The sequence below is a fragment of the Penicillium roqueforti genome, assembly GCF_015533775.1.
Source record: "Penicillium roqueforti strain LCP96 04111 chromosome Unknown scaffold_09, whole genome shotgun sequence".
Classification (NCBI taxonomy): Eukaryota; Fungi; Ascomycota; class Eurotiomycetes; order Eurotiales; family Aspergillaceae; genus Penicillium; species Penicillium roqueforti.
The window spans coordinates 185,312-211,045 of record NW_024067573.1 but is presented as its reverse complement, the minus strand read 5'-3'; the positions used below and the strand labels follow the sequence as shown (position 1 = coordinate 211,045).

The following is a 25,734-nucleotide window of genomic DNA, read 5'->3' as shown; positions in this document are numbered from 1 at the left end:
TCTACGTTCAAGAAAACAACAGATATTCGGAAGATCTATATCGACAATCAGGTTAACATGACATGACGTATGGGGCGTTCTGCCAACTGCTTTGCGCCGATATTAATTATGCGTCACATGCGATCCATAACTAGTTAGTTACAGCATACATATTTTATATAATAACATCTAACACCGTGTGAGATTGTTGGGCAGTAAATCGATAACTTTGTAGAGGATTCTTAGAGCATTAGATACTTTATATAACGATCCTCCCTAGAAACGAACAGAAACCATTTCATCAACTATTTCTGTAGGGAAATATGGGTAATAGTATGATCATAAAAAAAGCATGCTACGGATCATTGGTCAGAAGTGCCATCGCGATCGTCAAACATCATAAAATCGGCATCATCAACTTCATCTCCTACGACTATCTTCCAAGCCTCTTTTACAAGGTCGAATGTGTCATCTTCGAATGCCAAGTCAAGGCTCGACGGAGGGAAACGGTAGCCGTCAGGAACTCCATCCCCGACCGTGAGATGCCGGGGCTCACCATTGCTGATACAGCCGCTATGGGTATATCGCAAGGACCACAGCACGTTGGCCGAGATACCTTCTGCCCGAATTAGTCTATCCACAGCAGACTCGATAAGAGCTTGGCCTTCCGGCCCAGGTAGTGCCACACTGCAATAGATAACACCTGTGACATGCAATTAGCCATATGAACGACAATATTGCTGAAGAAACAAATTTGGAGAGTGCTCGTGATCAGGTGAAAAGGTTTTCAACATAGCAAGTTCAGGCAATGTAGATAAGTTTTTGAAAAAAATCATCATACGAGCGGGCGGGAGGGGATATCATGCTGGACTGTATAGGGAATGACTTACTCTGCTGCTGTGGACACTCGCCAGTGTCGCTCGAATGAACCTGGAGATAGACCGGCGGCGAATTTGGGCTGCCCAACGTATCCCCTGGAAACATGAGAACTGCAGTTGCGGGCACAGGAGCACCCTCAACTGTTAGAGGGAAAAGAGACGGGAAAGTAGCCGACACAACGCTGATCGAACGGGCAACCTCGACCAAGGGTGTTGACCTCTCTTTAGAACAGGCATCCGACATCGAGGTAAACAAGTATTTCGCCTGAACAGACCCTTCATTGGCCAGTTCCAACAGAAAACGGTACTCGGAATGTTCAGAGCCTGTGCGCCATAAGCAATCATTAACCTGCGTATCCAGGGCATATACACCGCCCCCCACAGCGGATGCCCGACAGGCAGCTTGCAGTATCTCAGCTCCACCGCCATACTTAGGAATCACAGCTCCAAACCCGGGGCCAAGATGGCCAATGGATGACAAATGTCTTTGGATCCTGGGCAAAGCATAGCTGGCGGAAGTATCATGCTGAGAAAGTTGCGACAGGGACAGCGACAGCAGAGGATTGTGAAGTTCCTCCGGGACGCTGAACTTGGAAGCAAGATAATCGCTCAAGGACATTGACATATCGGCATCTTCATTTGAAGCGTCATCCTCATTGGGTTTCGTGATATGACGCAATAATCGCATGAGGGTTCTCTTAGACTTCATGCTGATATGATTTGCAGCAAACACATCCTCCCGGTTGCCAGGTACGCGATAGAGAATCTTTTCTGCACCGAGTTTGTCATTTTCAGACTCTAGCTGTTCAGGGGCGTAAATCCACCAGCTTCCAACAGCCATAAACTCCAGCTGGCGAAAGACCTTCGAGGATACGAGCGCTGACATTAGTTGAGAACGGGCATATAGGAAATACGGGGACAGGGACAAAGTGTAAGCACGACTAGATGCAAGTTTGGGAGAAATTCTTGTATCATCGGACAAAGGGGGTGCATCCTGTTTGAAGATTGAGGCATCTTTGAACGGTGATATATGTGTGTCTATTTGGCAACATAATATTAGCCATGAGCCAACCAGCCATAAAAAGGGTAACTCACCTTTATTGACTTTCTCTACCCACTGCTGGGCCTCATCAAGACTGAAGGCTGCATCTGAACCACCATAGTACTGGTTTGAGTCCATGTGAAGAACCTTCTTTCCAGATCGTGAGAGGGCCCTTTGGGAGTGTGAGTGCTCAACTCACCGCCACCCTAGAAAAGTCACTCACAGTGCCAGAAGTGACTGGTAAATCCCAGTCCCAAGAATGATCACATCCCAAGTCGTGTCTGACAGAGTTTCCATGGTATGAAAATCAGGAAGCTCTAGCTGCAGGTAAGTTTGAGTATTACAGCCAAATTTGGCAGCTCAAGCTCTCAGGAGGTTGAGAATTGGGAGATGATTATTTAATGCCACTGAAACATTCTCAGTCTTCCAATAAGCTCAAACAGTGGAAATCCCACAAACTTGAGTTTTGGGGGGAAAGAAGAAGAGAATAAAAAAATTGAAGGAGAAAAACGCGGGAAGTGAGCGAAGGCGGTCACCTAGTCCCCACTTAGAGACCATAGGACTAAAATCGACGTCGAAGAACATTGCATAAAGAAAACACATGTACGGCGTGGTTAAAATGAACTCGGCTTTTCATCAGTGACATGAATGGTACGGGAATTATACGATTTGAGTATCTCCTACATTGACTTTTCTCTGTTTGTCTACGAGTTGGATAGTTTAGGATGCCTCTGAAAATATATATACTCCAGGTGTACAGGAGGAAGAGCTATTCTGCAACATACTAGAATCGCTTCACCAGTTGAAAGCTTGGATGGCATATAGATAACCTGAGCAGTTTCGCATACTTTAAGAAAACCCGGTCATTGAAAGAATATAAACGGTTGGGAATGGTCAAGGAAAACGTCTCATGGGTGATAATTGCGACCAGATGTTCGTTCGCCTTTCGCAGAGCGGACGGGCACGGTCAGTCGTTACAATGCAACTATGAAGATGAAGACCATGGCAGTGTCATTCAGCGGCACTGAGCAGAGCTATCCTCTATCTCCTCGATCAAGAAGGGGGAAGATGAAAAATGAATGATTGTCGCAACAACTTCTATTGATGTAAGCGAGCCACCCACACCGATATCGGAATTTATTTTTTGCTCTATCTTATGTGTAGCTACCAACACCAGGAGATGATGCTTACGCTGGTTTACTTCGATAATAGAGACAACCGAACCAAATAGAGCCTATCTGCTTCAGGCGGGAAGTTATGCTTAACTACCTAGGTGAGACCATAGATTACTCAGCAGTTCCAAAAGAGGTTAGGCTACACCGCTATATGAACAGAAATTTCGGCGGAACACTTTTCTCCTTCCATACCACTCCCGGTGTTCTGCACAGAATGGGTTACTATACTATGGTAGCCTGGTCTTCATTGACGCAGTCCTTCACTGGACTTCGTTTGGGAGTGGTAGATAAGATTTCTTGTCACTCTGTATCTGCTGCTCTTGATGGAGACATTTGATAGAAGCGGTTCGTTTTGTAGTGATACATCCATAATCTCATTATTAGAGTGATACCTTGCTCTGTCACTCTGATATTGTAGTTCGTAGAGTCCAGGGGGCTTGGATAGAGCACCTCGAGACAACAACAAGACAATGCTGCTCTAGCATGACTTGGGCCGGGCGCGCCGAGGGTTGTGCCTGCAACTGCACCGCACAAATTGGGTAACACTTGTTTTTTTTCCCCCAAGAGAAGATACTTGATGTGCATGACCCTCCACCGTAATCCGATGGAATAAGCTGCAGCGCACGACGTTCACTCTTGTGTGCCTGCTTCAACTACACGAGCCCGAATGATCTTTAACTCGTCCACTGGCTTGTCCTCCGCACCGGTCTTGACCAGTCCCATACGCTGGATCACTCTCATGCCATTTTTCACTCGACCGAAAATCGTGTGGTTCCCGTCCAGCCAGGGTGTCGGCGCGAGAGTGATGAAGAACTGACTGCCGTTGGTGTTCGGTCCACTGTTCGCCATGCTCAGAATTCCAGCGCCGGTGTGTTTAAGCTCTCCGCGAATCTCATCCTCAAATTTCTCGCCGTAGATGGAGCTGCCTCCTCGACCGGTGCCAGTGGGATCGCCAGTTTGGACCATGAAGTCAGGAATGATGCGATGGAAGATGACATTGTTGTAGTAGCCACGTTCAGCGAGGGTTGCAAAGTTCTTGCATGTCTGAAGAGAAAGACATTAGTGAGGACTCTCTAGGAGCTATAGAATGAGCTCATACCTTGGGCGCATGTGTATTGTAGAGCTCCACGGAGAAGGACCCCTGCTATGGGTTAGTAAGTGATTGGGAGAACAACGAAGTACAATTTACCATAGACGTGTCAAAAGCCACCTCAGTTGTCATGATGAGGATGTAGCGTAGAATCGTAAATAAAAGAGCCGAGGAACAGAGCTGAGAGTTTGCGAGAAACGAAATCACCAACGATACGGATGAGTGCAGCGACCCCATTGGGCCAATTTGTCTGGCAGAAAACCAGTACCGCCCTATCTATAGATTCAATAATCCACACTACAATTTACAATTGTCAAAGTTAAAGAAAAGGAAGAGGTTTTGTATCTTCCTTAGTATACTATACAAAAGCTACCTGATTTTGTAATTTTATCGTTGAGTGAAAATTATCGTTGATTGGGGCTCACCAACACACGGCATGTGTTTTGGGCGCCTGGCACGATGATGTTGTAGGGATCTTCAGAGAAAGCGGTGAATTAAATTGTGCCTGGTCACTAAGCGCTGGTAACCAACCTCAAAGAATTCCCACATTTCGTGGGCATTATGGTCTGATTCATTCTGTCTTTGTTTCCTGGCTTCAATTGCCTATCATTTTCCTGTGCTCATAACAATTTTCTGTCCACCATGGCTGACGTCAGCCCTGTCGCCGAACTTCTTGGACAAGCCTTCTACCACTTCGACCGTCTGAGACCACTTCTTCCAACTTACGGACACCTACTTGTTTCCGCTCTTTTTCCAATTTGGATCGGTGCACATGCTTCTTTGACAAGACCTTCTTCCGCCGCTAAACCCGCGAAGAAACAAAGCGACAAGGACAAAGATGAAAATGACACGGATGATGAAGAAGGACATGGCCCTTTGCAGAAGATGGAAGGGCTTGAGCCATCAGATGCCCTGATATTCCCGTTGACTGCGGGACTCACCCTGGGTGGTTTATACTTGGTGATCAAATGGCTGGAAGATCCAGCCATCTTGAACAAGATCCTTAGTTTCTACTTCTCTCAAATGGGACTCTTCTTTGCCTTTGCATTCCTGAAGGATGTGCTATTGATGATTCGTTCATTTGTGTTTCCTAGATATTATCGCCAAGGTGGACGATTGTGGAAAGCGAAACAGTCCGAACACCTTTTCATGGCATCCGAGGACCATCCAGCCAAGTCACACTCTATCCGGAATTCACCTCTTCCTGGGATTTTGGGTTATCTGCCACTCCCAAGTATGGTATTAGGACTGCTTTGGAAGTGCCGAAATGTCTCTTACCAGCGTCTAAAGGTGCGAGGCCATATACGTGGCTTATTTGACTTTAGATGTCTCGTTGGTCTCCTTGATATCGTCAGCGGAAGTCTTGCATTGTCGGCGGTAGGATACTTTGCATTCGTGGCGAACCCATGGTGGTTGACCAACTTCCTCGGTTTCTGCTTCTGCTATGGCACCCTGCAATTCATGTCTCCCTCCACGTTCTGGACAGGAACGCTCATTATGGGATCCTTATTTTTCTATGATATCTACTTTGTCTTCTTCACACCGTTGATGGTCACTGTTGCAACCAAGTTGGATGTACCGATCAAGCTCCTGTTTCCCCGGCCGCCCACCTCTCGTGATGCTCCTGGCTCTGTGCCGTTGGCCATGCTTGGACTGGGGGACATTGTCATTCCGGGAATGATGATTGGGCTGTCACTACGCTTCGACCTATTCCTTTATTACCAGCGGAAAGGCGCTCAAATGGCACGTCTTGAAAGGTCGGACCAAGCAACTGTCAAGCCTGAGTATCAGTCAGCAATCGGCGCTTGGGGAGAGCGGTTCTGGGCGCCACCAGTCAAGCCACTCCAGCCGGAACTTCAGCCTCCCTACTATGATGCACGGTGTTTTCCAAAGATCTACTTTAAAGCTAGCATAGCCGGTTATGTTGTTGGAATGGTCACCACTCTCCTTGCCATGCAATATTCGAATCATGCTCAGCCAGCTCTTCTCTATTTGGTACCGGGTGTTTTGATATCGCTCTGGGGTACTGCGTTTATTCGAGGTGAGATTGACACAATGTGGGACTTCTCTGATGCCGAGGAGGTGGACATTGAAGAGGAAAAGAAGGAAAATGAAGCCGAGGACAAGCCTTCTTCTCAAGAGAAGAGCCTCTTTATGCGCATCTTCTCCGGTGACTACCTGCGTGCATCAAAAGACGAGAATGCAATGCGGGCTATGAAAGTCAAAGAAGAGAACATTGATGACTCGAAATCTGAAACGAAATCATCGAAAGAAGGCGGGCGTAATGCCAAGACGAAGAAGCCCAAGAAGGACCGTGATAGCGCGGACCTGATCTCCTTCACCGTATCAATCCCTGGCAAGCCTAAACGTGAAATGCTGGTCAATTCGCCGACAACTTCCACAGAGGAAGAGGATGCAGAGGTGTCTGTTTCTAGGGATGCTAATGGGGACAACGAACCGCCGTTGAAGAGAAGACGACGCAGCATGATGAATAAGAGTTCAGCAAACTAGCGAAGTGATCAATTCAATATTTTGTAGACTATTCACATGACAACCACCATTTCCATCTAGTCCGATGCACAGCTCCATCCCAAAAGCAAAATGTCAAGAAATACTTGTAGTGGTATCATTCATTTGTAAGGCATATCAAATCGATCAGCATTGATCTAGTATCCGCTTCATCTCATCCCATCTCTGAGCAGAAACATCCACAAGCTGGCGCAGATCATCACTGTCCACAGTCCAACCACCATGTTTCTCCATCTTCACAATGACCGTTTTCCCATTCTCTTTATCAACAACAACAGAAGCCCGCTCTTGACTTAAACCCTCCTCGTATCCATCCGGGTCCGCAAGAATCCACCTTCGCTGTGCGCTCTTCTTCTGCTTCTGCTCCTCAGCACTGGGAATGACAACCGCCCGCCAGCCAGCAGCGGCGTCGCCCTCGAACGAACAGAAAGAGCTGGCAACAGGCAAGCCACGCAGAGACAACTTTCGTGCATCGGCAACATCGTCCGAGCAGAGGACCGTTTCGTTATCGGCATCCCACCAGGCCCTGGGAAGCTTCGTGTCCCGAAGCGCAGCCAGGACAGAGGCCCAGGCCGCGTCGAATGGGTTTCCAGCCAGAGAAATGATCATGACATCGATGTAGAGCACCCAGAAAGCCTTAATCTCCCGCTCGGGGCCCCCGCTCTCTTCTGTATCCACGTCCATCCCCTCACCCGCATTGCCGAATTCTTCTGACTCCAGATTCGGTGGCTGATACCAGATGCGCAAGTCTTCTGCTCGAACGAGACGTGTGGTGTGCAGAAGTGAAAGAAGTTGGTGGGAGAGCGACTGAGCCAGCGCAGAAGGTGGTGCACCGGGTGTAAAGCCTGGCGCGCAGCCAGTGCTGAGGGAAAGGTTGGGAACGAGTAGGTTCAGATCTTGAATATGACCTCGATCTTCCTCATCTTGGGACTCGGAGACTCCCGCATAATTTGAATTGTCAAGATTGTGCTCCGACGAGGCCTGCAATACGCTCCAGGAAGCGATGTCCTTGGTGTGTAGGATCTCTGCGCGAACGCCGCAGACGGCGGCTGTGTCGCCGATTCGTACGACTGCGCTGCCGTTTGTGTGAGTTAGAGAGCCGGCATTGGCGGATGTGACACGAAATTGTGAGGCGGCACGACCGTTCGCGCGGATTGAGGGTTGATTGCTCGCTGGTGGAGGAGAGAGGTGGGCGAGAAGGTAGGCGTGAGGTTGGAGGCGAGCGAATTGTGATGGTGGAAGGGACAATGACGGAGGTGTCAGATTACTGGCAGTAGTGGAGGATGCCATGGCTAAATGAAACGTCTCTACTTTCGTCAAAGACTGATATGGAAATGATCGAAGATGCAGAAAAAGCCGACAAGCATGAGATGGCAGAATAATTTCCTATCGAAGGCGGTCGAAGCTGTCACTGTTGCCCCAGGCACCAACTGTTTATCTGCCAAGAGTTTCGCGGGGTCACAGCAGCCCTGGAGGAACAACTTTATGAGAAGAGAACAAGAACAAATTTCTAGATAAAGGGGTATCTGATGTTTCAGTCTGGATATCACACGATATTATACGACAGATATCTGCTGTATACTACATGATAAAACCATTTGATGCAGGAACCGACGAAGTGCCTCAGCTCCAATGCCGGAAATGACAGTCTTGAGAATGTTGAAATGTTGAAACCTCTGGTTTTCCAGTACTGAATTCCTACAATTCGTCAATATATCACTGTGAGTTCATCGTCAAGGGAACTACATTCTACTACTGGTTGCTATCCGCTTCGGCTACTAAACCCTACATGTAGTCCGCATAGACAGCTTCTTCGATCTATTCGCGCTATAGCATTTCACGGAGTCATAGACGCTAACCCAGATAGAGCCTATTCATACATACAACATAGTTGTGATGGCTTCCATAATTTCGGCTAATCTCCGGCACGACCAGCCGGAGATTATGAACTATTTTGTATACCTGCATCATAGTTCAATTATAATTGGATGAGCATCTTCGACAAAAATATCAATGAGCTCTGCATCTTCTCCACCACGCTAATGCGGCTCAGTCACATCGAATCACTCTGTTGCTGATATCGCCCCGTGTGATTGGGCTTCAGAGCGCTAAAGCCTAAACCGTCACACCATATCCCTCCGCACTGCAACCACTATCACCATGGCGAGACGCCTGTGCTCTAGAAATTGGTCTGCAATCACCGATTTCGATTGGGTCAATGTCTGACCAGCCACAATATTCCGTTGTTGGGCTTAGGCTATCACAGTGCCGAGACTGCAAGCTTGTGTGACTCCCCGCTTCCTTTTTTCATACTTTAGACGGAATTTCCCTCGAAAACTCCCATTCCGTTGCCTTGACTTTGATGAAATCAATATTGATAGCTCTACTAAAGATATGAGCTCAGTTCGACTATAGTATAAGAGAGGAAGCCTCTTATGCGTGGGTGATACCTAAAGGTAGGTTACCCCGTGCAAGACTTTTCTTGGGATGGATCTGACTAGAAAAATCTCAGGAAGATATCACTATCGGTACCGACTAAGGCATTTCAAAATGCTGAGCACTATTGCCAAGCGCATCAATGTTGCGATCACTGCATCGACGACTACAGCCGAGGCGGCTGAGATGCAGCGAGATCCATGGTCAAAGTCAGCAAAATATGGAGTCGGATTTGTCTATTTCGCCGTCGTGCTACTGATAATCACAACTTTCGTCCGATGCTGGCATAAATGGGGCGACAAGATGCGGATTGCCCTCTATAAAGAAAACCGACCAGAGATCTTCCGCGACGACTCGGTACCGGACGAGTACGAGCTCCCGAGTGCAGGCACTGATGCTTCCAACGCCCAATTCTTTCCATCACCGACCGTAGTCTCTCCACCTAAGAGGCACGAATCTATTCTTGCAAGAATAGTTCCCTTGAACAAGGCAATTGCTTTGACGCGATGGATCTTCTACCGACCAGTTCCCGTCCTGAGGGTTGGGAACATAGAGCTTGTTTTGCCGTCTTTGGCGGTTACAGCGATTGTCTTGGTTGCATTTGTCTTCGTTGTTTTATACTGTTTCGTGCCACAGCCCTTATACTATTGGTCAATTGCGCTGGGGTCGCCACCGCTCGCTATCCGGGCAGGCATGCTTGCAGTAGCTATGATCCCCTGGATTGTTGCGCTCAGCACCAAGGCAAACTTTATCACTATGATGACTGGCCTAGGTCCTGAGCGGTTAAATGGACTGCACCGCTGGTCAGCCTATATCTGCCTCTTCCTCAGTTTGGTTCATATGGTCCCGTTTTACATCACTCCAATCTGGGAAGATGGTGCTTTGGTCAACTATAGCATAGGTATCCCACCACACGCCTATGTATATGGCACTGGAATTGCGGCGCTGGTTCCTCTGCTTGTGTTGTGTATCCATTCTCTTCCAGTCTTTCGCAATTGGATGTATGAGCTTTTCGTCTTTGTCCATATCCCAGTCTCGTACATCTTTGTGGCAATGCTCTTCTGGCACACGAGGAACTACCTGTCATCATGGGCCTACCTTTTCACAACCCTTGCCATTTGGGTCATCTCATATCTCGTCCGGCTGTTCTATTTGAACTGGACACATCCTTTGCGTTCGTCATTTTTGATCGGAGAAGAGGCAGCCATAACCCTTCTTCCGCAAAATGCTATAAAGATCACCATTCCCACAAAGATGCGTTGGAGACCTGGTCAGTATGTCTACCTGCGACTACCAAGGATTTCCGTGATCCAGAGCCACCCTTTCACGATTGCCTCTCTTTGCAGCGACGACTTCCCATCTGCGTATGGTGAAAAGTATCGTGACATGATACTGGTTTTCCGGCCATTCCAAGGTTTCACACGCGAGGTATTCCAGAAAGCCTTGGAACATGGCCCCTACAAAATATACAGCGCGTTTGTGGAAGGGCCATACGGTGGTATGCAGCGCGAGATGGCTGCTTTCGACGACGTGGTTTTCTTTGCCGGAGGAAGTGGCATTACTGCCATTGCAAGCCAACTTCTGGACCTCATCAAGAAGATTCGAGATGGCAAGGCTATCACCAAATCGGTCAAAGTTATTTGGGCGCTCAAGAACCCCGAGATGATGGAGTGGTTCCAGGAGGAACTACGAATATGCCGTGACTACGCACCTTCTAACATTGTGAGCTGTCATTTCTTCCTCACCGGAGTGAAGCAAGACGACCAAATTGGACGGGACATAGTACAGGAGAAGATTTACGGTATGCTTCAGGGTATTGATAAGCGGAACTCGGCTTATATACGCGATGAAGCTGCCGGCAACCCTGATATAGAAAAGGAATTGCGCCGTGAGAATGAAGACGGTGTCGCTGCTCTTCCCAATGCGTACATGGCAACCCATGTGCCCAGTACCCGTCAATTCTACCAGCCTCCCATGAACCTTCACAGCCCCGCAGCAACAAATAGTGGTGGCACCTCAAATTTCGACTTCCGACTCGGCGCATCTCAACCTGTGCCGCCGCCAGTACATGCACCACGGTTTGCTTATTATCACGCACGTGGACGTGATAACTGGCGGACTGATTACTTCCGCCCGAACATCACGCAGATGGTCAACGAGTTTTCCAAAACCTTCGGCCGTCGTGCGTGTGTTTTCGTCTGCGGTCCACCGAGCATGCGAGTTGAAGTCGCCAACACGGTAGCCAAACTGCAGATGCAGGTGATTATGGACTCGTCGAAAGATGAGATATTTTTGCATGCCGAGAACTATAATATCTAATGTAGCGTTCCTGTCTTCTATTGATTTGATACCCATGGCGTTGCAGTTATATGAATATTATGCCAGTTCCTTTAATGCTCAACTCCAACACGTAGGAGTGTATGTCACGATCCTCTCTCATATTCAACTAAATATCATCATGCACGCATTAAGAATAAACACAAGCACTATTCTAAATCAGATATATAAACAAATGCAAGGGGTATCCGAGGTATAACAGAAAGCCACACATGCGAAGCACATCTCACTCGAGGTGAGGCTTGTGGTCATCATATTCAGCCTTGCGCTTGCGCGAAGGCGCATCCTGATATACAAGGACTTGCGATTCGTTCAAATGCTGTATTCCATGGTCACCTTCTTCGCCATCCTCCGCCTCCACCTTCTCCCAGTCTTCGTCTTCTACTTCACCGGGAGAATCTGTAGTCTGAGAATTGCTTTCTGTCGGACCAGATGATTCATCTTTCTCATTCCTGTTTAAATCTAGTCGTACGATCTTCGCACCCGACGGCTTCAATCGCCGATAGTATTCGGCTACATCACCGTCAATCTTGAACCCACGTGCAATATACCATTCCAACCCCTCTTCGTTTGCCTCATGGACATGTGCTGTGACAGAGCAGATATTGTAGTGCCTGACGAGCTCGGATACCCGGTATGAGTCGTTGCCATTGCCGTCCGGTGACGATGCAAATAGAAGCGAATTCAACAGTGATGCTGCCACGCCACGGCCCCGGTATGGCGAGAGAAGATGTAGAGTCTGAATGTAGAGATTCGTGGGACATCCATTCCCTTGTATTTTGGCCTCTTTGATCGAGTCCTCTGCCTGCCGGATTCGCTCTAGCCGACACCGAATGCCCCCTATCACCTTGTCCGTCCCGGCAGATGCGCCGGACCCCGGGGCTGCAGCAACAGGGTGATCATGGTAAATAGCAACCCGCGAAATAGAAGCGATCACCGGATCGGTTATGATCGCTGTGTAGAACGAGTTTGGGTAGCGGATGGGAAGGAGTAAACCCGTGATCCGCGTCAGGGAAGGGATATGCGCGGTGCTGACTTTCTCGACAGTTATATGGGGGTGTTTTGTCGCCACACCAGCTGGAATGTCATGAGGATATGGGACAAAGATCTCTTCTTTTGAATGTTTTGGGCCAGGCGTGTTTGCGACGGCTGATTGAGGCGGCTGTACTGGAGGAGGATGGATAGGAGGCCGCATGGGGTGACGATTGGTCGGAGGAGGAGAGAGCGACGGCGAAGAAGTCGCTTGCCTTGTCTGATTCTTTGTAAACAGCTGGTATGCCATCTTGGAGCAAATTCAGGGGTCGTTTGTGAAAGAACAAACCACCTGGGCAGGCACCTCCAAGGCTGGGCAGCGAATGCGGAGATACGATAAGATAAGCCCAGTGAACAACTTGCTCCAGCCTCATCCGTCTCTTCATCTCCCCGAGTGATATTTGATTCGCATGCAAATAGACACCTCTATAGGTTAGTGCCCTATTTGTTCTCGATGCCTGCTTGCCATTGTATGCGTTGATAAAACACCTGCATTGATCACATTGTCTTCCCCTATTGTTGCTGGCTATTAATTCTACCTCGCCCCATTATTGAAGCTCACTGACATCAGGCCTTACACTAGGCTATACAATTCAGCTCTCCTTATTGTCTTCTTTCTCCCTTTTATTTCGGCTTCTATGTTTTGGATTTCTTCTCTCTTCCTCTCTCCTACATCCGTGCACCCATTGCGTCAACCCTGCATAGATTTCCAGTACATGGAGAACTAAACCTCGGACCTAGCGGTTCGGAGCACACACTACCTGTGTCGCGGGCAGACACAGCCGTCGGTCAATCAGGTCCGGACGAGATATATTTGGCGCATTCATCTCCGGCCGCAATCCGAAAATGGCCGACTCCAACAGCAGCGGTGGTCGCAGGCCGACCTATCCTGCCGGAACGATCGCTAAAGTGGTATGATGGCCCCGAGTGAACTTGATGTGAATTCATAACGGGTCCTAATGCCTTTTTTTTTAGGCTACCGACATCCTGAACGAAACATTCCAGAATATCATCCACGACCTTGTGGCCAAAGTTCACCGCGAAGAGAAGGTGGCGCGCATGCGGTCCGCGGTGGTTCTTGCCCGACAGAAGGCGGAGGAAGACGCAATCATGCCGGAGGAGGCACCTAGCAAGACCTCGACCGATACTAAGAGAGAAGTTGTTCTCGACACCAAGAAGCTTGCGGGTATGCGCATGGAGACGGACGCGGCCATTTTCAGCCGTGGAAAAGTCTTCCTCAAAGGAAATCCCATGCGAACCGTGAAGGAGCATGTGTGCCCAGATTGCCGCCTCCCGAAACTCATGTATCCGACCACCGGAGCTAATTCTCTGCCCCCTCCCGATCCCCACGTTGAGTACTGTACAAATGTCCCCATGATTGACCTGCCCGGCCATGATGTCCACGGCAAGCTTTTTGCAGTCATGCCGAACCCCAAGAAAAAGAAGGGTGACCGAGACAGTACCATTCCTGAAATTCCAACCACCAAGTGTCCTATCTGTCCGCGCTACTTCGTCATGACTCGTCTCGCCCAACACCTTGAACGCTGCGTCTGTGGTGGTCGCACCGGCGGCCGCAATAAGACTCCCACAGACGGGGGAGCTAGCAATGGCAATAGTCCCGGTTCATCAGCACCCAAGCGCCCTTACGCAGACGAGGACGAAGAAAGCCCCAGCCCCACCAAGAAGAAGAAACTGAATGGACCCAAAAAGGGCTCCAGCAAAAAGCCCGGTCCCAGTAAGCTCAAGCAATCATTCACAGTTGAAGACAACGACGACGACATCAAGAGCGAGAACGCCGACTAAACTTTCATTTGTTTTTCATACCCTTTTTCTCTACCATGGTGTCCGCGGCGTTTGAGCTTTGTTTTTGATGGGCTGGTTATGTTCCATGGCGTCTCTGGGTCTGGTTTGGTCTGGTCATGGTTTGGCCTTTCCTTCGGATAAATCTGCATAGATGAATGATGACGAGGGAGGTGGGCTTTGTACATTACTTGACAACATGAGATACAACCGACAGAGGCACTGCAAGAAATATGCAACTGATTTGTGCTAATATCAATATTTTCTTTTCTTAATTTTGAACTCATTGGATTCCAGCTTAACATGTACGCTACCTGATCCCATTTTGTCACTTGAAAAAAAAATGTCCACTAACATTGGATGTGTAATTATTCCGAGAACAGGTTGAAATTGATTGGCACTGTGTTTAGAGACTTGATGCCTATGTAGTTGGGTGGGTTGCACCGGGGACGCTTAATAAATGCGGGGATCCACGGGCATTTCACCTGTCATTCACCAACGCCTAAATATTTTTCTAAAATGGCTGATCTTACTGCATGGGCAGCTCCTCGTCTTTCCCAGCTTATCCCGCTGGATCCAGATTCTCTTTCTCAGGTTATCGACTATGCGCTCAGCCTCTCGAGGGAGGAATGTGCCGACCATCTCAAAAACCTCCTCGGTGACTCCCCGGCCGCCCTAGAATTCATCTCCTCGTTTAATTCACGTCGAGAACCCCAGCGACCACCCCAGAACCCCTCCACACAAAGCAGAGATGTATCAAGGCCAAGCGGAGGAGCCAAGAAGGGCAAGAAGAAGGCTCCGCTGCACACTGCCGGCCCACCACGTCGACCCGACAACTACGGCGATGTAGGCGGTGGCTACAAGAAAGCCGATGAAGAAGACTATATGTCTTCTCGAAAACCAGCTGCTCCCTCTCTTGCACCATCGCCGCGTGGGTCCACAGCCTCGGCGCGCATTACCTCCCCCTTGCCCGTGTCATCCCCGAAGCCACCACCATCGGCGAGTGGCCCTACGATCTCGGACATGTTACCAAATGTGCGATCAAAAGTGAGCAAGTCAACACGTCACGGCGGAGGAGCGGGATCGTCTTCAAAGGGAAATACAGCTCTCACAACCAATGACATTTCCGACCTCACCGCGGCTATCGCTGCGCTGGAGGTATCGACGAATCCAAGTCTGGGAGAGAAACGCAAATGCTCCTGCTACGGGTTACTACATCCAGTGTTTGACCCGGCACCCAATTGCCTCAACTGCGGAAAAATCATCTGCTCACTTGAGGGTCTACAGCCGTGCTCATTCTGTGGCACACCGCTCCTCTCCGCAGAGGAAGTGCAAGGCATGATTCGGGAACTACGGGCGGAGCGTGGACAAGAGAAGATGCGCGTACACAATGAAGGTGTTCATCATGACGGCGGTCCTAGACCTGTTTCCGGGTCCGAGGCTCCAAGCAAACTGGATGTCGCGAAAGCACACCGGGACAAGCTGCTCCAGTTCCAAGCGCAAAATGCCCGTCGGACCAAGGTTGTTGATGAAACAGCAGATTTCGAGACCCCAAATGTCGCCTCGACGTTGTGGATGACACCCACACAACGAGCACTGGCGCTCAAAAAGCAGCAGCGCATCCAGCGCGAGATAGACGAGAAAGCTCGTCCTGAGTGGGAGAGGAAGAAGACTGTGATGAGTCTTGATATCAAGGGTGGCAAGGTCCGCCGAGTGTATCATTCTGCGCCGGCAGAATCAACCCCAGAGGTCAGTGAGCCTGACCCTGTTGAGGAAGGAGGTGCAGAGGACAGCTCGCGAGGACAACCTGCTTTCAGTCGTAACCCCCTTCTCGCGGCTGGTGGTCTCATGCGACCTGTGTGGCGTGCCCCCGAGATAAAGCAAGCTGAAGCAGCGGAGCAAACCGAACGAAAACAGACTTGGCGACGTGTGCAAGATGACAACGATGACAATGAGCAGTGGATTCTGGATGGAGGAATACATGGGTACACCACTCAAACATAGTCTTATATGGATTCATCAAGTTCCAACGCTTGAGCCTCAGAAACTACCATTTCGGGCCGTCTGCATAACTCTAAATCGACCACCTCGGGAGGCACTTTATAGGGATTACCGTCGGTTTCATTATTGCTATAAGTGTTGCAGGACAGCCTCATGCGAGAAAAAAAAAAGCATGTTGACTGTGTTTGACGCATTCCTGAGTCCTGACAAGGGCGGCATCCTCGGAGCGGATGTCTGATTACCCACTGTAAATCGGCTAATAACGGTGGCATTCTTACCTGGAGAAATATATGTAGCCAGTGGAGCCGATGGAGGGGAATATCTGCTAGCAGGGGATGCTACTGTATGGCGGCAGTTTGCCAAAAATAGAAAAGATACATCGCTTATGTCGCATTTCTATGTGACTATTAATGACAATGAACCCTCACTATTTCACAAGGCCTCAGATTGAAAAGTTCATTTCTTTTGTCCTTAGAACATAGAAACCCAGGATCCTCCCCACAAAAGTACCCCGACGTGAAGCTTCCCCGCAGATACTGGCTATTTAAGCATAGCCAATCAACGGCGCTCCAATGTATCCTAAAACAACCGCCTATAACCGAGCCAACAGAACCCTATCCGTAGTAGAAATTGGCAATTCTTAATTGGAGCAAAGGCCGACCTGTTTTGTAGTACGGATCCGTCATCATTGACTATCAGCTTCGGTTGGGGGCGGGTATCGGCGGTAGCTGGAGTATAAAGGATGTTGGACAGGATATGTAACATGTTAGCCAATCTATGCTTATTCCTTCATGATCATCTCACAAAATGTTTGTTGAATCGGTCTTGGGGTGCTTTTCTCTACAAAGAGTCCTAGGAGGCTTGGTAGGGCTATTAGCAGTAGCGGTACGTCCTATTCTTTTGATACCCCCAATCAACTTCTAATTGACTACAGACCATCGCCTACACCCTCTACAATCGCTTCATCCACCCACTTCGCCGTATCAACGGCCCCTTCCTCGCATCTATCACACCCTGGGTCCAGCTCTACCATGGCCTGAAGGGCGACCGCCACCTCTGGCTGCACAGGCTGCACAGTCAGTACGGGACACACGTACGAGTTGCGCCTAATTTCATCTCTGTCAACTCTGACCGTGGATTACACGATATCTATGGGCACGGGAAACGCCTTCAGAAGGCCAATTTTTACAATGCTTTCCCTGCTATCAAGGGCGTGTATAACACGCACAACGCTATTGATAAAACCATGCACGGTCGCAAAAGGAGAGTTCTTAGCCAGGCCTTTTCTGATAATGCTCTGAAGGGGATGGAGGATGTGATGCTCCTCCATGTGCGTCAGCTGTGTGCTGTGCTTGCTGGGTATGACGGGGATTTCGAATCGCATGATCAGAAGGGCAATGTCAAGAACATGGGTGATTGGTTTAGCTATCTCTCGTACGATGTCATGGGCGAGCTCTGCTTTGGGAAGAGCTTTGACATGCTTATTTCTGAGACGAGGAGATATAAAGTTGGGTTGGTGGATCGTGCTGCGAACAGGCATTATGTGGTAAGCATTTCTTTTTTATCCATCGTCAAGGAACAATTCATCTGATTCTCTCATAGTGTGGCCTTTGGATGCCCCTGGACACATGGGGTCTGGACCAGATATTCATCCGCAAGCTGACGCGCGATCGATGGAACTTCATTATGAATTCGCGTGTTGAAGCCAACGAGCGCGCTAAGGAGCGTACCCAGATTGGTCGGGACGCCAAGAAGGATTTCTTTTATTACCTGTTGAACGCGAAGGACCCTGAGACCGGCAATGGACTTAGCACGCCCGAGCTTTGGGGCGAGTCCAACGTCCTCATGATTGCGGGCAGCGATACAACCTCGACTACACTGGCAGCCACACTCTTCTACTTAGTTCGTAGACCAGATGCATTGGCCAAGCTGTGTGCCGAGGTACGCGGCGCCTTTAACGAAGTCGAAGAGATCATAACCAGCAGTCAGCTCGGCGAACTGGTGTATCTCAAAGCATGCATCGACGAGGCGTTGCGTCTGGCCCCAGCGGTGCCCGGTGCGATTCCCCGCGAAGTGATGCAAGGTGGCGCCGTGGTCGACGGCGTGTTCTTACCCGCCGGTACGGACTGCGGCACACCAACATACTCCATCCACCGCCAAGAGCGATACTACCGGGAACCAGGGACCTTCATGCCGGAGCGCTGGATTGAGAACGCCACCTGCATGGGCTCTGGATTGTCCTGGCAGACGACCAAGGAGAGCATTGAGACTGCGCGACACGCATTTTGTCCGTTTAGTATTGGGCCCCGTGGATGCATTGGCAAGAGCATGGCTTTTATGGAGATGCGGCTGACATTGGCGCGGCTGGTGTTCCTCTTTGACATGTCATTGGCCGATCGTCAGGGCGAAGACGCGGGGGGGCACCTGGCGCTGACCGATCATTTTACCTCGGCGAAGAATGGACCGAATGTTGTATTTCGACGGAGATAATTTAGTCAAGTTGTTACTCAAGACAATAAGCGATGCAGAAGATGTAAAAAGTGGAAAACATCAAAGTTGTCGCCTAATCTCTCAGCCTTAATTTGCCCCCTTAACCTCGCGACTTCTCAGGACACGGTTGCGCTTGGCAACCCTTTTCAACCTTTCTATTTGTGTTCAGTCGAACATTGATATTTACATGGATTTGGTCCAAGGGGCCTTCTCACCATGCCCTCACCTTTGCTTGTGACGTTCGTGCAGGCAACCATTTTGAATGCTATCTCCAATGTCCTCGCGCAGCTGATTGACCAGCGCAACAACAAAGTAAGAAAAATTCCTGTTTTCTATGCTCATGACAACATTGACAAAGTCCTAGACTCCATTTACTCTAAATACACTGGCCCTCCTCCAATTTCTGGCCTATGGCATCTTAATCGTGGCCCCCAATTTCTACTGGCAACGCGCCCTGGAGTCGCGCTATCCAGGGTTTCCTACGCGTGCTGAACTCTCAAATGCATTCAGTGCTCGATCGCTGAAATCTCTGTTCTCACCCCGCTCATGGCTTTCTGTCTTTTCAAGATTCCGCCGGGATGTTTCGCTCCCTAGCCACAAAGACAAAGAAAAGCATGTCCAATGGGTGCCAGCGCCGACATCTGGGCTGCATAGCTTCGTCATGAAATTTTTGTTTGATCAGACGGCTGCCTCAATTGTAAATCTTGTGCTATTTGTGGTTATCATCAATCTGCTGAAGGGAGAGAGTTTGGCAAAATCGTGGGATTTGGTTGTTTTGGTAAGTTGCCCTTCTGTTGAACAATGCTGATTACACAGATGCTGACTTCTGTAGGATTTTCGACCTCTTATGAGTGCCCGTCTGAAGTATCGGCCTGTTGTTTCGGTCTTAATGTACACAATCATTCCTGTAGATCGACGAGTGGTCTTTGGAAGTGCGTGTGGGGTGATCTGGGGGATTTATTTGAGTTTATATGCTGGAGTTTAGGTTTTGTGTGTCATTTTGCTTCTTTTTGCTGTTTCAGCGTCGTATTATCGAAGGAATTAGTACAATAATAGGTCAAAGGGGTTCACCCAAGGCCGAACAAAATAAAGCTTAGTTCAATGTCAATTTACCGTTGATATCAAAAATATATATCACCTCCTTGCTGCTAACCTTATATCTATACAACCAGGGATCCCTCAATCTCTCTATGCAAGGTGTACGTAAGACATGAACTTTGTTCCTAAATAGGAAGGAAGAGGTTAGACTTTGATGACAACTGGGACTATCGAACCCTATGAAATTGGATACTAATAGAATTACAGCCGCTTCGCTCTCGCCCCAACTGACTGCGTACAATAGGTGGTGAAAGAAGAGAAATAGAAAAGCATCAAGAAACATATATTCCATCATGCAAAGCAATGGTATTGATTGGGCTTTTTATGCGATATCAATATACGCATGAATTATAAATAAACAATAGAAATGAGTGGACACATATATGGCCCAGTACAATATTCCGTAGACCATTCCACAAAGAACGGGGGAAAAAAGATATAAAGAAAAGAAATTGAACAATGTGCACGAAAAGACTTGCCTAGTCCGAACCTGATCCTCAAACAGGAGCTACCTCGACCTTCTTGCCCTTGACAGACAACCACTCAACGAAGATGGGCCCAATGAGCGACAATGCGCCCATGGCGACAGCAACATAGAAGGTCTGCGTAATAGCAGCATTATAGGCAACCAGGACACGGTGTAAGGAATCGCCACTAACAACAGTGCGCAGCATAGTAGCGCCAACAGATACGAGCTTCGCAGCATCTTCGTCAGGCGCATACTGAGCCAAGTTCCGGATGAGCTGGTTTTGGAACACATTCTGCCCGACGGAAACGAAAATAGCGCCACCAAGAGTCTGGGCGAACATGACGATAGCCGTACCGCTGGGTACGTCTTCGGCCTTCAGGGCAGTCTGAGCGACGATAATGGGCTGCTGCATGCCCAGACCCAGGCCGATACCGAAGATTGCCTGGTATCCGATCCACTTTGAGTGGTTTGAGTCTGTCTCTAGAGTTGTCAGGAGCCCTGCGCCGATGGTCATGATGATGGCCGAGGCGATCATGAAGGGAGTGTAGTATCCGCAGGTGGTGACGAGGCCACCAGCCAGGATAGAGACAACCACGACTGCGATGATCATGGGCAGATTCATGATGCCGGATTTCAAGGCGGTTGCGCCCTTGATTGATTGGAACCAGATAGGGAGCTGAGAATGTTAGAGCTTGACGAGCGAACGGCGGAAGAAAGAAATGGAAAGGGGGCTCACATAAAAGGTCAATACGAAGAAAGAAGCACCAAGAGCAAGGGCATACCATGTCGAGCCCCAAACGTTACGGTTCTTAATCAGGCGTGGTGGGACAGTTGCGCGGTCCCCGGCCCAGATCTCCACCCCAATGAAGATGAGACCGAGAACACCAAATACCACAAATAAGCCGATAATGCGTCCACTGCCCCATGCATACTTGGTACCACCCCATTGCAGCGCCAGCAACAAGCTGATGATAGAGGGCAGGAAAAAGAGAGAGCCAACCAGGTCTAGCTCCTTGATCTGTTCTCTCAAGGTGTTCTTCTTCAAGATGGCTTTAGGTGCTTGGAAGAAGCACAGCACGAAGAGGAAAGTCACTGCTCCGATAGGCAAGTTAATATAGAAACACCAACGCCAGGTGACGTGGTCGGTGAATGCGCCTCCCATCCTGTCAGAAGTTAGCATAATTCGGCAATCAAGGAACAGGAGCAACATACAGAGGACCAGCTACATTGGCAATACCAAACATCGCGCCAATAAGACCTGTATACATCGGTCGCTTGACTAGGGGTACACTCTTGCTGATAATGAGGATAGAGCCCGAGAAAAGACCAGCCGCTCCGAGGCCGGCGATGGCTCGACCACAGATGAGTCCGACCGAGGTGGGAGTGACAGCGCAAACGAGCGAGCCGATCTCGAAAATGCAGAGCGCACTGAGATATATCCACTTGATAGAGTAGAACGTGTAGAGTTTGCCGAACATCAGGGACACGGCACATGTTGTCAAAAGATATGAGCTTCCGTACCAGCCGACGTCCTCGAGTGAGTTGAATTGATCAGTGATCTTGGGAATTGCTGTTGCTATGATTGTGTTGTCCTGGAGGATCGGTGTTAGCTGGATATAATCATCAAGTAAAGCAGCCTGGCAGTGCGTACCAATGCCACGCAGAACACGCATAGACACAAGGCAATGCTGATCATAGTCAATCTCCATGCGTTTGGATATTCTTCCTCATCCTCCGGCGTTTCGGCGTCACTGTCCTCTTTTTTTTCTTCTTCTGTGGGCTGCTCATCGAATGGCTTTTTGGGGACCAGCTCCCGGTTGGAGTCGTTGTGAACAGGCGTTGGATTATTACGGCTCGCAAGTTCACTCTTGGTGTCATCATTGGGAGTAGTATTTCTCATCAAAGGCTCATCGACTAGAGTGCTCTCCTTTTCACTTGGGGGCTTTGAAGTCTGACCTTCAGACTGGGAATGGGTGTCGTCATTGGGTGCCACATTTTTGTGCTCATTGTTGTGCTCGGTTTTGTCTCCAGGTACATCTCCCTCCTTGCGAAATTTAGCTTTGAAGGCATTGAGGAAGCCCATAATGAACGAAAAAAAAGACAAGTATTAAATAAGTAGGGGAAAAGCCCGTAATGAGATTTAACGAAAGTTGGGACGAATGAAGAGCAGGAAAACATAGCGATTTAAAAGGAAACAGGGAAAATAAGCCAAGAGTGACATTGGAAACACAACCAGTTCGTACAGGTCTCATGAAGAACCTTGCCTGTAAATTTCCTGGGAAGGAGAAAAGGGCCAATCCAGGCTACACAGAACCCTGCGATCGTATTTCGAGAGTCCATGTGGTACATGGAATCCTCCGCCGAGCTGCATACCCTGCCGATTTAATTTTTGCAGTTAGGCAGCGAGATCTAGTTCTCAAGGGATTAGTCTATTGGTTCGTCAATAGCAACAACCGAAAATGCGGTGATACAACTATAATTAGTCGCAGTAGACTTGAACATCATGCGCCGTCAGAAAAGACACCGGGTTTGAGTCAAAACGTGCGCTTGAACGCGGACAAGATGTCGAGTTCGGTTTGCCTAGGTGGAGTTGCAGTCAGGGGAATGCAAGGATCAGGGTGATCAATTATTCAGCTGTCGTGTAAATGTTGATTGCTCGCCAATCAACGAACAGGGGGATGTGCATAACATCACCCCTTGCTCCATCCAGAGAAACATCCTGTAACGGATTACTGAGTACACCGCTGTTGATGAATCAGGGGGCAAAGGATAAACATAGGGTCCGAACAGTCCAGAGAAGAGAGATCAAGGGTTTACTCCAGAAACAAGTGTTCTATCGACGTGGATAGTTGCGGAGATTACGTTAATATGCAACGATAGACAGCTGACACGGCTCTAACGGGATTAGGATTAGTGCGGCTTAGAACCAAAGAACCAACTCGGAGATCGGATTTAAGCTTGTCCTTCCTGGTCATCATACTTCTATGATGTAGAACACTATTGGCACAGTATCATGATTATTCTCATCTGGCTATACTCGCCATTCTAACAGCTTAGATGATTAGAGCCAGCATCGGCATGGGCTCAGCTGATCTATACTGGCACTATATAGCTATTCTAAGGTTTTCGTCTGAGTAGTCTTCGCCTTGATTCAAGAGCTCGACACCCCTAAGGATTTAAGGAATATCCATTTCCTGTCTCCCACAGGGAGGGGCGGCGCTACGGATTCATACACTATAAATAACCGATTGGCGTTACAAAATACTGTACTAGCACGTAGAGCTTGATCATTGGCTATAATTATGTGCCTACTTATCTAGGGTCTATGTATGAGGCAGCAGGAAGACGAGCAATAAATTGTGGGAACGGAGATATATCACGAGGGAGCTTTATTTCCGGTCATCAAGGTCAATGGATGAAATAGGCTGACAAACATAGCCGATACTAGTTAGTTACCGAGTTATTATCTCCGGGCTTGATTAATAAAGACCAAGTATAAAAGGCACTCCAACCGACCTGAATGATAGTCCAGCCCACCATCATCATCGATTTACATAACAACAACAAACAAAACACCAAACCTACTATACAATGGACGAACTCTTCAAAGCTGCCCCTGAGCCCGCCACCCTTCTGGGCCGGTACCGGGTCCTCTCCTCAACAGCAGGAGTCCGCGTCTCCCCGCTCCAGCTCGGTGCAATGTCCATCGGCGACGCCTGGAGCCAATTCATGGGTAGCATGAGCAAAGAGAAATCCTTTGAACTGCTCGACGCCTTCGTCGCCGCCGGCGGCAACTTCATCGACACAGCAAACAACTACCAGAACGAACAATCCGAGGCCTGGCTCGGCGAATGGATGGCCGCACGCAACAACCGCGACCAGATTGTGCTAGCCACCAAGTTCACAACTGACTACCGCAGCCACGCGCTCGGGAAGGGCAACGCCCCCAACGCCTGCGGCAACCACAAGCGCAACATGATCGTCAGCGTTCGCGACTCCCTCCGCAAACTCCAAACTGACTTCATCGATGTCCTCTACCTCCACTGGTGGGACCACACTACCTCCATCGAGGAAATCATGGACTCCCTCCATATCCTCGTCGAGCAAGGCAAGGTCATGTACCTCGGGATTTCGGATTCGCCGGCGTGGGTCGTTTCCGCGGCGAACACGTATGCGCGCGCGCACGGCAAAACACCTTTCTCCATCTACCAGGGCCGATGGAACGTGATGCGCCGCGACTTTGAGCGCGATATCATCCCCATGGCGCGGCATTTCGGGATGGCGCTTGCGCCGTGGGATGTGCTTGGCAGTGGGCATTTCCAGACTGCTAAACAGCTCGAGGAGCGAAAGAAGGCAGGCGAGGGTCTGCGTAGTACGGTGGGTGGTGAGCAGACGGAAGAGGAGAAGCATATCTCCGAGGCATTGGCCGTTGTTGCAGCTGAGCATGGGATTGAGTCGGTTACTGCTATTGCGTTGGCCTATGTGCTCTGCAAGGCGCCGAATGTGTTCCCGCTTGTTGGAGGCCGCAAGATTGAGCATCTGCATGACAATATCCGGGCGTTGTCGATTCGGCTTACGGATAAGCAGATTGAGTTTTTGGAGGCGGCAACTACTTTTGATATTGGGTTCCCCGGTAATCTCATTGGATATGATCCGAGTACTGATGGTGGGAAGTCGGCCTTCTTGACGGGCCCAGCTGGTCATATCGATTTTGTACAGGCACCTCGGGCTATTGGGTATGAGCATGCTAAATAGGGGACTTTGATGTGCTTCAGAAGTATATAACGCCAATAGAACTGGTCTAAATGTTGTGATATTATCCGCCTTGGGGTTCATCTACTTGTAGAGATTCATTAAAAAGCAATGAGATTGTGAAGTAAGAAATAGACAAGAAATGGACATGACAATGGGTGTGAAGCCAGTTCGATGCAATTTCTTGCATCGCATGCCGTTCCACGCCGGCAAGGCCTCGGAGGAAGCCTCCGCAACTCCAAATTGAGAATTCAGCCCCAATGTGATGTAACCTCGTTATGGGAAGTTGATGGAATGGGGCGTGATATGATAATTGCGGATGCCCTCACCCGCAGGTAGGAAAGTCCTGCGGGTTGGCAATTGACTATCAAGATCTGAATCTTGATTTCAGCCGATAGTGTTGCCATAGGTTTAGATGAGCGAAAGATGAAAGAATTCAGGTTGGTATTTGTTTCGGGACTAACGGATTGTGGCAGGTCTGAGATTCTGAGGACATTAGGGTGGTCGACCAACCTACGTAGTTTTCAACTTCGCTGGGGAGAGAGAGATGGACACTTTAAAGGTCATGAAAATCGGAGAGCTCCGACAAACAAAAGACAACAATAAAGGGAACCATAGGATAGTTC

General features: G+C 49.0%; 12 protein-coding genes across 12 annotated transcripts; 7 read left to right on the top strand and 5 right to left on the bottom strand.

Annotated features, from left to right (window-relative positions):
- Positions 1-341: 341 nt before the first annotated feature.
- On the bottom strand, positions 342-2,196 carry LCP9604111_4419 (putative Rab geranylgeranyl transferase escort protein; the record flags this gene model as incomplete). The annotated part of the gene is made up of 4 exons (XM_039072116.1): positions 342-682; positions 870-1,895; positions 1,953-2,071; positions 2,123-2,196. 4 exons carry the CDS (start codon positions 2,194-2,196, stop codon positions 342-344), a joined length of 1,560 nt encoding a protein of 519 aa, XP_038929461.1.
- Positions 2,197-3,704: 1,508 nt separating this feature from the next.
- Positions 3,705-4,296, bottom strand: cyp1 (putative peptidyl prolyl cis-trans isomerase (CypC); the record flags this gene model as incomplete). The annotated part of the gene is made up of 3 exons (XM_039072115.1): positions 3,705-4,118; positions 4,174-4,215; positions 4,264-4,296. The coding sequence occupies 3 exons, from the start codon at positions 4,294-4,296 to the stop codon at positions 3,705-3,707; spliced, it is 489 nt and encodes a 162-aa protein (XP_038929460.1).
- A 510-nt stretch (positions 4,297-4,806) lies between these two features.
- Positions 4,807-6,675, top strand: LCP9604111_4417 (aspartic endopeptidase; the record flags this gene model as incomplete). Its single annotated transcript, XM_039072114.1, has 1 exon — positions 4,807-6,675. The coding sequence occupies one exon, from the start codon at positions 4,807-4,809 to the stop codon at positions 6,673-6,675; it is 1,869 nt and encodes a 622-aa protein (XP_038929459.1).
- Positions 6,676-6,819: 144 nt separating this feature from the next.
- Positions 6,820-7,983, bottom strand: LCP9604111_4416 (3' exoribonuclease family protein; the record flags this gene model as incomplete). The annotated part of the gene is made up of 1 exon (XM_039072113.1): positions 6,820-7,983. One exon carries the CDS (start codon positions 7,981-7,983, stop codon positions 6,820-6,822), a length of 1,164 nt encoding a protein of 387 aa, XP_038929458.1.
- Positions 7,984-8,853: 870 nt separating this feature from the next.
- On the top strand, positions 8,854-11,448 carry LCP9604111_4415 (putative metalloreductase transmembrane component; the record flags this gene model as incomplete). The annotated part of the gene is made up of 3 exons (XM_039072112.1): positions 8,854-8,907; positions 9,098-9,149; positions 9,206-11,448. 3 exons carry the CDS (start codon positions 8,854-8,856, stop codon positions 11,446-11,448), a joined length of 2,349 nt encoding a protein of 782 aa, XP_038929457.1.
- Positions 11,449-11,692: 244 nt separating this feature from the next.
- On the bottom strand, positions 11,693-12,748 carry LCP9604111_4414 (GNAT family N-acetyltransferase; the record flags this gene model as incomplete). The annotated part of the gene is made up of 1 exon (XM_039072111.1): positions 11,693-12,748. The coding sequence occupies one exon, from the start codon at positions 12,746-12,748 to the stop codon at positions 11,693-11,695; it is 1,056 nt and encodes a 351-aa protein (XP_038929456.1).
- Positions 12,749-13,344: 596 nt separating this feature from the next.
- LCP9604111_4413 (uncharacterized protein) lies at positions 13,345-14,301 on the top strand (the record flags this gene model as incomplete). The annotated part of the gene is made up of 2 exons (XM_039072110.1): positions 13,345-13,410; positions 13,474-14,301. 2 exons carry the CDS (start codon positions 13,345-13,347, stop codon positions 14,299-14,301), a joined length of 894 nt encoding a protein of 297 aa, XP_038929455.1.
- Positions 14,302-14,817: 516 nt separating this feature from the next.
- LCP9604111_4412 (C2HC5-type zinc finger protein) lies at positions 14,818-16,302 on the top strand (the record flags this gene model as incomplete). The annotated part of the gene is made up of 1 exon (XM_039072109.1): positions 14,818-16,302. One exon carries the CDS (start codon positions 14,818-14,820, stop codon positions 16,300-16,302), a length of 1,485 nt encoding a protein of 494 aa, XP_038929454.1.
- Positions 16,303-17,106: 804 nt separating this feature from the next.
- On the top strand, positions 17,107-18,789 carry LCP9604111_4411 (cytochrome P450; the record flags this gene model as incomplete). Its single annotated transcript, XM_039072108.1, has 3 exons — positions 17,107-17,184; positions 17,234-17,845; positions 17,902-18,789. The coding sequence occupies 3 exons, from the start codon at positions 17,107-17,109 to the stop codon at positions 18,787-18,789; spliced, it is 1,578 nt and encodes a 525-aa protein (XP_038929453.1).
- A 216-nt stretch (positions 18,790-19,005) lies between these two features.
- Positions 19,006-19,774, top strand: LCP9604111_4410 (Mpv17/PMP22 family protein; the record flags this gene model as incomplete). Its single annotated transcript, XM_039072107.1, has 3 exons — positions 19,006-19,101; positions 19,154-19,567; positions 19,622-19,774. 3 exons carry the CDS (start codon positions 19,006-19,008, stop codon positions 19,772-19,774), a joined length of 663 nt encoding a protein of 220 aa, XP_038929452.1.
- A 610-nt stretch (positions 19,775-20,384) lies between these two features.
- On the bottom strand, positions 20,385-22,439 carry LCP9604111_4409 (MDR family MFS transporter; the record flags this gene model as incomplete). The annotated part of the gene is made up of 4 exons (XM_039072105.1): positions 20,385-21,032; positions 21,093-21,519; positions 21,569-21,948; positions 22,008-22,439. The coding sequence occupies 4 exons, from the start codon at positions 22,437-22,439 to the stop codon at positions 20,385-20,387; spliced, it is 1,887 nt and encodes a 628-aa protein (XP_038929451.1).
- A 1,508-nt stretch (positions 22,440-23,947) lies between these two features.
- LCP9604111_4408 (uncharacterized protein) lies at positions 23,948-25,111 on the top strand (the record flags this gene model as incomplete). Its single annotated transcript, XM_039072104.1, has 1 exon — positions 23,948-25,111. One exon carries the CDS (start codon positions 23,948-23,950, stop codon positions 25,109-25,111), a length of 1,164 nt encoding a protein of 387 aa, XP_038929450.1.
- Positions 25,112-25,734: the final 623 nt, after the last annotated feature.